General features: G+C 36.6%; 1 protein-coding gene across 1 annotated transcript in view; it reads right to left on the bottom strand.

Moving 5' to 3' along the window:
* Window positions 1-12154, bottom strand: part of TMTC2 (transmembrane and tetratricopeptide repeat containing 2) — a 109366-nt gene that overhangs the window by 27584 nt on the left and 69628 nt on the right. Inside the window, exon 6 of the mRNA XM_010154700.1 lies at window positions 644-729. Coding sequence (XP_010153002.1) covers window positions 644-729 — 86 coding nt within the window. The remainder of the gene's footprint in view (window positions 1-643; window positions 730-12154) is intronic.

The raw sequence follows: 12154 nt of genomic DNA, 5'->3' as shown, positions 1-12154 counted from the left end.
ACGAAGACTGAGGAAAGAGGTAAGGGAACACTGTTTAGCCAGTGTGCTCCAGTTAGTTCCTCTTATTGCTCCATTTCGTTCTGCCTAATAGAACTGTATCAAGCATACAGTGTCATTGTTTGAAATGTTACAAAAACAAATACACATGAGCTTATATATGTCTATGTGTAGCTACAAAAAAGTCAGCAATCTTAAAACACACCAATGTCATTTTGGAACCGATGACTGACAACATCCTATGGATTATTTACCTTTTTCCCCCAGGCAAGAAAGGAAAAATTAAAGTACTTAAACAATTGTATTATTCATCCACACACCACATACCAGAAAAATCAGGAACTGTCTGTCAGAAACAGAAAACAGGAGCATGAAAGTTTGGGCAGTAGTATTTATGGCTCAGAACTCCTGATCAGAAGCATTTTAGGTTCTACCAGTGCTGCTCAATGTTAAATCATCATCTGCTTCTTCCATGCACCACATTAAATGTAGTTGTTGAATAATAAACACTTGATTTCAACTGAAAAGTGCACAATTTCACCTTCTGCTTTCCAAATGAAAAAAAGAAAGTGTTATTAAAGGATAGAAGATTTCCTTAAAAACCAATAGTTAATATTTTGCAAGCTTGTATAGTTGGAATACTTACAAGCTAGTGTGGGTCTGCTACCAATTGCCAGTTTATAGTAATGTAATGCCTCTGAAAACCTGCTGTTTTCCTGAAGTAGTAATCCTCTGCATAAGAAAAAAAAAAAAAGAGAGCTTACTACAAAAAGTAACTTGAAAATAAATATTGAAAATAAAAATAAGGTAAGAAAGAAAAATATGCTGACTCGTATTTGAGAGATGTAACAACTCTGCATGTTATTAACAAATCAGTGGGAAAATTATTTTGTCTGAAATTAGGATTAATTCATAGACATCAGGTGTATCCATATGGCTTTAACAAAACAGATGCTAAACGTAACAGTTTTGACTTCCTTGAAAACCAGAAAATTCATTTACTCATTGAGAAAAATGGTAAACTGTGAGACATTTCAAAGGGGATGGAGTACGGTGGAGCTGTTTGCAAGAGTCCTTCACATTTAGGCTGTTGTCTTTTCTTGACTTGTAATATGCAGATCTGTTTTAAATGCACAATAAAATTAACCACCTAACACTTCACACATTACCTTAATCAGTCCTTGTTGAGCAGCTTCACAAGATTATTCACTGTATGACTAAGCACCTACATCAGTTTTTTACTGTCTTCTTTCTGCTCTGAACAAATTTAATAATTCAAGAGGTATGTGAAGAGGTATCAAAAAATATATCAAACCCTCCCAGTCATCAGTTAGTTTCCTAGTCCATGAGCTTTAATTAAAGCTTTTAAGACAAGCATTCTTATGAATTATAGATTACACCAACCACAAATTTCTGAGAAGTAAGTGGTCTGGACATCACTGACATGAATTCACAGTATTATGCTTAAATGAATACTCAAAGCATTACAGTTCCTAAAGTTTTAGGAGACTGAAAAAAAAAATGCAAATGTATTAAAATGACACAGATTTAAAAATCCTTCAAAATCAGTGATTTCAGAGTGCAGACTCAGACCTTATTATCCAGGGGCAGATATCCCTCTTCATACATCTAAAAGTATTAAAAAAAAAAAAAAAAACCACCCAAAAAAACCAAAACACACACCCAAAACAGTGGCTGTATCTTTTAGGTAGAAGGGTTGTTATATTTATTTGTAGCTTCCCTAACCTACAGCAATTTTCTTCCACTATGCTTTAATCTGCTGATAGCTTTTTGAACTGCAAAGAGGTTAGATTTTTTCCATCTCTAGTTTCTAATCCCAGATTCTGAGGAAAGCTTTTTGAATTAAACCAGTAGACTTTGGGGAAGAAAAGAGTAGGACAGATAGCTAAAGAAGTAACTACTGTCTACATTGTTTGCTTTCTATCTTTGGTTAGGACTTAGCAGAATGGAAGAATATATCCTTTTTTGTTCTATACTGTCCATCAGCATGATGTGGCCTCACTTTTGAAACAGTCTCTCAACTAACAGATTAGATAGTGAATCACTTCTAGTATCAACAGAAGTTACGTTCAGCTGGTACTCACAGTAACGTGAGCGCTGAGAGAATAGCATCCCGGATACTTTCTGGCATGGCACCAAGATTCTTAACTACTGCCAGATGTCTTGCAGGTGGCAAGGGGTATAATTGTCAGGATAGTAATAACTTTATCTAGATTTTCTAGAACCTGAATTTTGTTTACTTTAAAAATTTTTCTAGACTGCAACTACTCCAAGGAAAATTATTATTATGGTATTTTGAATCAGTTTTCTATTAGACCAGTAGATTTAACACAAAAACAAATTAGTTGCATGGCCTCACATTTAAGCTGCTTCTTACTTTTTTCAAAAGAAACCAAAAAACATTCTTACACACAGTTTTGGGACAAATTTATCAAAGAAATTCCATTCTTATTTCAGTTCCGGAACAAATAATTTTACATATTAAGAGCAGTAATACAGTAATTGGTCACCTTGAACAAAATAAATTACTTTGTTAAGTGCATGACATTTGTGCCTTCTGGATTAAAAGCATTTTTATTTATAATTATTAGCAAATTAATCTGTGTTCACTACATGGTCTAGTACTGACACTATTGATTAATTACTTGACACTTTAAGGTGGGTTTTTTTTCTACTTCTCTTTCAGAAGCCTTTTATTTCTTTTAAAAGTTGTTCTATCAACAGACACACTCTCTAACATGCACACGTGTATATACAGATAAACTCAGGCTGCTCGTATGCAAGATTTGAGTGTTGAATTCCAGCAAAGTTAGTGGTTTATTTCTATTTGTTATAAGGTTGAATAGAAGAGAAAGAAGGAAAAAAAGACATAATCTAAAAAAATCTTCACAAGGCATGAAACTGCCTCTTGTCCTTGTGAAACTGGTCCTGATTGATTGTTGGTTTTCCCTGTGGATTCTTACAGTACAAAAATTACTAGATTTATGAGTCTCTAGTTTCTGATTAAACAAAGTCAGGAAAATGCCTAAAGGAAAAACTAAAAAGAATATTTTTAATTGAGTACAATTAACACTTAGGGGGTTCTGCTTCTGAGAGATAACAGGCTTGGATGTTCACCTATAAAGGGCTAAGTAGTTGTTTAAATAGATAAAAAGTTAAGATGGTGAACGTTGCATTAAACTGGCAAAGCATTCACAGTGAGTATTAGAAGAGCTAAGGAGCAGATATATTTCAATACCAAGATGAAAAAAAGACAGATCCTCTCTAGCTTTAAACTCAAACAAAATTCAGGCCTATAAATATGGTCACCAATCGCTCATGCAATTACTCACAAGGTGTAACAGAAATTAAATCCAAACACTTCAAATTTAGTTAGTGCTAAAATTAATACTGCCTGTGAAATGTCCTACTCCTCTTTTTAAAGCATGCATTATAATCCAGGTCTCTAACAACATTATTGCTCGCTATTACTTCCACACATCTAATGTGTCATTCACCACACAGAAAGAATACAAATTAGCAATTGTTCAATATTTGTTTTGTCTCCAGTTTCTACACATGAAACACCACCACCCTCTTGTAAATATTTTCCTTATGAGTAAAATACAAAATAAGACCTAGGATCAAATGAAAAACTACTATTTATTTCAACAATAATTCAAAAAAACTGGAAGTGGTTGGGTTCTATATCTTTCCATTGCTGTATTTCACATTATCTAAGCCACTCCCAAGACAAAAATCATGTTGATTTTTAGCTAGGCATTATATCTGAGAAGCAGACCCAAGGTTCTGAGAAACAATGCAGTTCAGCCTTGCTACCACATTGCTAAATCACTGGACCTGGGCAGGAGGGATGGCAAAGGTGATGAACAAACAGCAGCCAGAGGGAAGGGCCATGGGAGCAGGGATCTCATTCTTGAGGCTCTCTGCTGGCTGCTCCAGCAACACTGTGTTCAAGCAGCAAATTCTGGGGCTGCCTCTGAAAACTGCTTGCTCTGAAAATTGCTCCCCATTGGTAAGACAAACAGAAAGCAAAGAGATAGGCTCAATGAGTAATATCTGAAGGGAACATGTCCTTCACTATATGGTTGCAAAGAGGACATTAGAGCAAATACTACAAAAATGGTCTGTTCAGCACTTGAGGTTCTTTCCCAAGAAGCTGAGAGGTTGAACTCAATTACCTTTGCAGTCTGTGAAGTTATATTAACAACTCTTCAACAAGCTTCAACTGAAAGTTTGATTATATTTTCCTTCCTTCTCTTTCAGAAATAGGTGAAGTATGGGTTATTTTGCCACAAAAACACTTTCTTTTTCATTGGAGTTTCATTTAGAGCCTCTTTCATTTCAGAATGGAATACCTAAACCCATCAAAGGAAAGTTTGATATACCTCCTATGTCTTATTTTCACATTCTTTAGCACTTGCTATATTCCAGATAGAGATTTTTCATCGAATATACTCAAAATTACTTTAAAATCTCTAAAAATACACCAGAAGTGTCTTTATAAAGATACATTAAGGACAAAATTTAAAATAAAATATTTCTATGCCTATTAAACTAGAGAATTACAAAACATCCTTCAAGCAAACTGTCCATGGTTGTAGAAAAAGAAGTTGTAATGTCATAAACTGAGAACAAACAGCTGCATAATTACTGTAGTCAGCTAAGCTTGCAAGAAATGAGCTGACTAGCTACAGAATAGAAGAACATGGACAGAGGGAGATGAAGTGAAACCCACGGGCAATAACAATGAAAGTCTGCGACCTCCTTCAAGTTCTTAGCATGTTTGTTCAGCCCCATTTTTAAAGATCCAATCCATTCCTTCATTTGTTAGGCAACCCATTTCCCTCCACCTGATTGCTAGGGGTTGAAGTCTGCAACCAGCAACAGCAGACGGAGTCTGTACTTCTTCATCTACTGGCTCTCAAACCTTAAATAAAAACTAGTTCCTTTTCACTCACCTAGAAAGTGATAACAGATTAATGATGTCTGTAAAAAATGGCAAGCTCTCTCTAAAAAAGGTTTGGTGCATGCATATTTCATCTTTTTTGTTGTGAAAAAAGACAAAGCTAAAAGTTTAGCAAAAACTTTTCAATTTGGCCAGTAAATTTATGTAATTGTGCAATCAAGCAAGTTCAAGTTTGTCATGCTTATTATGATGCCTTATTACACTGAAAACCTCTTTAAAAAGTTCAAGGCACAACCATAAAACTCAAATATATAGTTATAATCCATTTCCTTTTAAGGGAGACAGTTGATTTTCATCTCACACTGCCACTTCCTTTGTCTATAATAAACACAGGGGGGAAAAAAAGAGTTTCCTCCAAATGACCAGTTTCTACACACAGAGGAAGAACGTTCCTCGCAGTGGCCGGGGCAGATGGCTACATAAGGAAGTTCCTCCTATAGCCAGGAGTGCATCTGTTCTTGACATGCCTTTCCCTTCATTTGTTTACACTTGAAAATGATAACAGCTCTTTGGAGAGTGCTGGCAGAGGAGAGAGAACAGACAAGAAGGACTACAAAAGCAGCGATACAGTGAAAGCATTGAACGTAAGGTAGCGGTGGAGCAGAGCAATTAGCAAGAACTGAGTATGTACCTATCTTTTGTAATTATAGAGGCACAAAGCTTTCCTTCTTCCTCACACAAGGATGAAAAAAGAAAAGCACTTCCTTGAAATAAGGAGGCTTGATACAGAAGAGTAAACTCAATGGTAAACTTGGGTGAAGACTTGAAAATATTCTGGCACTTTTTCATAAACTTCCTACAGTTGCTAAGAATACCAAGCTAAATAAATAAAAAAGCATAACCCCAAAATATTCTGAAAAACCCAAACCACAGGATCAGTTGTTTCAAGTTCCAAAGTTTCAATTTTTTTTTTTCTCGCCAGTCCACCTCCCAGAGATAAGGCAGATGAATTAAAATGTTAACTGAAACATGAAACTTCTGTTCAAAGCTTACGGATGTAACTGCGAAAATGTGAAGTCTATCAAATGGAGGGAGAGTGGAGCGGGAAGACAGTGCCTCCTTTATCCTCATAAAGACAAGCACAGTGAAAGAATAAAGTTTCTCTCTAGAAACACATGAGGATGAAATTACTTGCAAAATAAAAAGCTATTTAAACCAAAGGACACAAAGTAAAGGGTTATAAAATTGACCAGGAATTAATTTAGAATTAATTAGGAGAAAAGCTCTAACTGTCACAGCAGGAAGAATCTGGAAAAACCTTACCGCAGGATTTTTTTTGCCTGCAGTTTTACAGTGAAGTGTGAATAATTTTTGAAATGGAGGTGTTATGGTTTAACCAGCACAGGAGGATATGTGCTGACCGCTTGTAAAAGTAGCAGACTTCCCCCAGTGACTTAGGAAGTGCCAGAATCCTGTTTGTCTAGTAAAAAGAAAATAATTTAAAAAAAAATAGATAAGCACATCCTGGATATCTAGAAATTATGCACATCACTTCTATAGATAGAATTGCTCATTTAAATACGTGCAGGAAAATATTTTCCCTGAAGGAGTTCTCTGCAACCATTCTGAATACTTTAAGCTGCCAACTTTTACCTAGTTTTCTTGACCAAGATCTTGAAAAAATCTTCCTGTCCTTCTCCTCTGCCTAGGCTTTAACCTAAAGTCACTGAATACTAATGGCACAAAACTATTTTCAGGGACTGAAAAGCAGTCACAAAACATAAACAGGCAGTAGACAGTCTACCATTTTTTTCAAGTTACACATTTATTTCTTCCTGGTGGAGTCCTATTAAAGCCAGCTGGTTTACATACAAAGCAAAGTCCTCAGTCACTAAACTGGCATAAAGTACAACACACAGAAACCATAACTGTCAGCAAGGTAAACATGTAAGTTTGTGAAATATTTATAATATTTGCAGGCTAGGTACAATACTGAAATAGTTTATTCAACTTTGCTTACTGGTTGATACATCTGATACAGGGCCCCTTAGCTGTTATTGTGCCGTGACTGCACTTCATCCATGCCTCAAGCTACATTCATCCCATTAATTTCAGGTGGGATTATCTAAAAAGAACTATATTTACTTAGATGCTACACTGGCAAACAAAGAAATAAATGGAAGAAAAGCCTATTTTATTCCCCACACATCTGTGTCTCCAGACATGCAGCAACAGAGGATATGCTCTGCCTAAGGCAACTCTTTCATTGTCCTTCGCAATACTAGTGGGTAGAAAGACAGGTATCGATTCTACAGCAGCCCCATGCATGAAACCTTTAAGTCTGATCTTTAATTCAAGTTTTGTTTGTTTGTTTGTTTTTTTGCTAATAATTAAGCCATTTAACTAAATCAAGCAAATAATTGCTCAACTGCTGTAAGGGTATAAAACTAAATTTCATTAACAAGAAAGCCAATCACTAAGGAACAGTACAAACAGGGAGCGTGTTTAACGTTTTCCAATAACATCCTGTTAGTAAATATTTAAATGGAACATAAATCCTACTTTTTTAAAATCAGTAAGAACCCACACATACCCAGTAGGCATTAAGATAGAATGACCATTCCCTCTGCAGAACTCACTAAGCACAGTCACACATAACCCCATTTAGTAAAAAAAACACCACCACCCCCCCCCAATCGCCCCTCAAACAAACTCTAGTCTTTCAGATATCACAGTTAAAACTGTCATGTTTTCCCAGTTCTAGGATAGAACTTTCCAAATGCAAAAAAAAAAAAAGTTGGCAAATACAGTCTTGTTCTTTTATCTGTTACTGGGGCAGTTACGTTGGGAACACTACTATTTCTGCACTGCATCAACTCTTACAACCCCAGTTTCCTTGACAGAGGGAGGGCTGCCATGGGGATGAGAAGCAGCATTGCTCGAGTCTTTCTCCTTCCTCTGGACACAGGGCAGTGGTGTGCTGCATCAGCAGTCCTCAAACAAGACCTGTTACCCTTCACATGCCCCAGCAGGCAACGTAGGTTGGGAGTTGGAGCGAACCTCTTCCAAGAGGGGCCTTTTATGAAACTGAACGGCAACATCTCCCATTCGGTCTGGGATTCCAACAATTATCTTCCTAATTTTATAAAATGGACAAAGTTTATGTAAGAAATACGAACCACCATGATTTCAAATACTGAGGCATGCAATTGACGAGCTGGGTCACTGAATGTATGTCAGGTCTCAGTGTTGCTCACAAAAATATCTACTTCAGACAGGCCCCACAAAGAGTCCCAGAGCAGAGTTTGGCACTTCAGCGCACCACTGATCACCTAAGTCACCTTTGGGTACTACCTCAACAGCCACTTTCACAATACAACAAGATTTTACCATGACAACTTTGGTTACAGTGAGACACAAATTTCAGCCACTGTCTGACAGAGGAAAAACTAGCTAGCAAAGCACAAATTCCAAACAGGTTTGTATAAAGTTTGCATTCAGAGCTGAGAACAAAAAAAATCAAGTACTTCGCCAGCAGACAACACATCCTCTTTGCTTTTTAACTCAACATCCTGCTTTACAGAGCCCTGTGGGCTATCAAGGAAGAGGAACCATAACCTTGACTTGTTTCCTACTACGTGATGTGGTGAAGCAACTTTGTCTGGGGCAGGTTCGAATACAGTTCATCACAGGTTAGTAGGTTAGCCTGGTTTTAGTGCTTTTCTAAAGCATTGATAGATCAGCAAAGGATATTTTTATGTCAGCACCTTTATAAGGCAGAAGCAGAGGGAACACAATTTCAGATGTTATATAGGCTAACAACAACAGACAAGAAAGAACTTTGCTCATATTGATTTTTACCCAAGAATATGAAGTTAAACACTGCATATAAAACACTTCTGCAGTCCCAGACTTTGCAAAATGAAAATTTCAGCTACTATTGAAAACTTTAACAGAAATCTAAAAGAATCACAGTTGTTGATATAATACCCTAAGTTTGCCAAAGCAAATTTTATGGAAAATCGTACTTTGAACTTATTCAAAGAAATTAAATTATTTAAATAATAAACTTGTATACACAGCCCTATATCACTAAAGACAAAATGAGGTATTTTGGGAGAGAAGCAACGGGTTGTCTGTTTGATAGAAATATATCCCTTGTAGGGCATTGTATACTCCAAAAAAACACTCCCACTTGAAGTAATTAGTACCATTTTAAAGGAATATTCAATATTTATGTGAGATTGCAAACATCCTTAAAATCATCTGAGAAACTCTAGGTAATATAGATTACTGATATAGATGACAAAAGGATGCTCTAAGCAGAACTAGGCCTAAACAAAAGTGAAATAATGTATGCAAAACTGTCTTTCGACTGATAAGCGATTTTACTTTCAATTAAAAGCAATTTGAAACAATAGAAAAAAAAAACAACCAACAAACAAAAAAACCCATGAGCTTTAAGTAACAATCATAAAGCAACAAAGACTGAAAAACAAAACCAAACTTTTAATCTATTGAACAATGCCTACTTTGGAGAAACAAACTACTGTTTTTCTACAGCTCTGTCCTTGGTACTTCACAGTATTACAACAGATGGATTCCTCTGTTTGTTTAAAAAAAAAAAAAAAAAGGGTATTGAAAGAGATCTCAGTTTATGCTGATTTACTACCTTATGAAATTTAGCTGAAATCAGTAGTGTTACCTAGCTTTGAGAAGTTGGGTTTGAGATTTATTTATTAAATTACCTGCAGTGCAGTCTCAAGATGTCAGAGAAATCATCTATAGAAGGCCACTTTATATGTATTTTTGAAGTACAAACTACCTTATTAAAGCCACATTGTAATACATTCTTCATCTACAGTATAACACAATTTAAATCCTTTCTGCGCTGAAATTGCTATGAAAATCTCAAATGCTTTCAGAGTTGCCAGGAATTAAGAAGGATATCAACTGATTGGAGCGAGTCCAGAGGAGGCCATGAAAATGATCAGAGGGCTGGAGCACCTCTGCTGTGGGGACAGGCTGAGAGGAGTTGGGCTTGTTCAGCCTGGAGAAGAGAAGGCTCCAGGGAGACCTTATAGCCCCTTCCAGTACCTGAAGCGGCTACAAGGAAGCTGGGAGAAGACTTTTTACAAGGGCCTGTAGTGACAGGACAAGGGGTAACGGGTTTAAACTGAAAGCGGGGAGATTCAGCTTGGACCTGAGAAAGAAGTTCTTCACGGAGAGGGTGGTGAGGCACTGGAACAGGTTGCCCAGAGAAGCTGTGGAAGCCCCATCCCTGGAAGTGTTCAAGGCCAGGCTGGACGAGGCTTTGAGCAACCTGGTGTAGTGGAAGGGGTCCCCGCCCATGGCAGGGGGGGTGGAACTAGATGGTCTTTAAGGTTCCTTCCAACCCAAACCATTCTATGGTTCGATGTAAGGTTACAGAATTGACACATTTCAGCACTGTGAGAAATTACAATGTTCAGATTCAGATAAACCATCAGATGGAGATTATGTGATTATACAATCTAAATTGATGCAGTTTAAATTGTCCTAAATGGCAAAAAAGTTGGAATTCAGAGCCATAAGTTATAACAGAAAATAAAAATATACCGCTGAAATCAGCCATTAACCTAATCTGTTACATTCTTTAGACTTAATGTACTAATAGCCAACTGCTAAGCCAACCTCACATTTGAGTTTCTTGAAGAAGGAGGAAAGAGAGATCATCAAATGCTCCTGTTTATGTTGTTTCTGTCTTTGATTGTTACCCATTAAAAATTGTGATTTAATCCTTAATAACTTGTTCCTTGATCAGATCGCACTTTGATTTATTATTTCTGTCTGTGAACACTGGGCTGTGTGTGCCAAGTAATTTGTATCAAATACTGAGACACAAATGCTAGGAAAAAATAAAGAGCATGTGGAACTACAATATACTTAGGATATATCATGGCCAAAACCAGTAATTAGAAATGACTCTAAAGGTGGGGGTTTTTTCCCCAAGTTCTACTAAATGGCTGTTTCAGTTTCAAAGGTTATACCAAAACCAGCAAACCTAACTGGTCTCTTGTAAGCACATACAAGAAGCATTATTCCATTATGGTATTTTTTTTGTAAAAGGCTCTCATAGAACTGCAGGCCAAAGATGGGCTAAACTTGCAAAGGTTCTCTTCAGAGTTTATGCTTAAAATAATCAGTTCAGTTGTGGTCTTGTAATATCAAAGCCTATTCCATTCACCACCTAGATTTCATGCTGGATACTGAAGTATCCAACGCAGGGAAAGACTAAAAATCACAAAGATTTTCCAGTTTCTACTGAATAACTAATAGTTTTGTAAAGCTTAAAAAAAAAAGTTTCCATTACATTCAAGATGGTAGTAGAAAGGTTACAAATTAGATTTTTTTTTTTGCATATGCACACAAATACACATACTAGATAGAGAGCAGGCACTTCCTTCTGAATATGTGTCCTTTACTTTCATAGGTATTTGTAAGGTAACTTCATGCCCCGTATATTCCAACCAGCATTTCAGTTAAATTGCTTTTACACAAATTCAAAGAAATTTTCTATTAAACAGAAATGAAGGTTTGTAGGCATATATTTTTTATATCAATGGAAAACTGGCAGATTATCAGCTTGTTCTAAGAACAGCAAAACTACTGAAATCTTATTTCTTTTATATCCATGTCTTTATCCCCCAAACCCCTTTCCTCTTTTTACCCTGGTATTAACTTCAGTTTCCCTCTATGACACAGTGAGATAAAACTACTGTATAGACATACAAAAAATATAATACTTATAATTTTCACCCCCAAAATGAATGGTGTTTGAGAAATTTAGGAGTATCAACCTCAACTTTCTTTCCTACAATCCTCTGCTGGGTTCAGAATTTATTTTCTCTATGTGAGCAGGAGGCGATTCTTCTTAAAAATGTTTTTCACACTCTCCATTGCCTAACAGAAGCAAAAAAAAAAAAGAAAAAAAAGCCTATGTTCCTGTGTGTAATTGAGTATTTAAAATACAGGTTGTCCAGAGAAGCTGTGGATGTCCCATCCCTGGCTATTTTCAAGGCCAGGCTGGATAAGGCTTTGACCAAAAAAGAGAGACTTTTTACAAGGGCCTGTAGTGACAGGACAAGGGGTAATGGGTTTAAACTGAAAGCAGGGAGATTCAGATTGGACATCAGAAAGAAATTCTTCCCAGAGGGGGTGGTGAGGCACTGGAACAGGTTGCCCAGA

This window comes from Eurypyga helias, unplaced genomic scaffold (assembly GCF_000690775.1).
Source record: "Eurypyga helias isolate BGI_N326 unplaced genomic scaffold, ASM69077v1 scaffold5420, whole genome shotgun sequence".
Lineage (NCBI taxonomy): Eukaryota > Metazoa > Chordata > Aves > Eurypygiformes > Eurypygidae > Eurypyga > Eurypyga helias.
The sequence above is the reverse complement of the archived record's forward strand: the minus strand, read 5'-3'. Positions and strand labels throughout refer to the sequence as shown.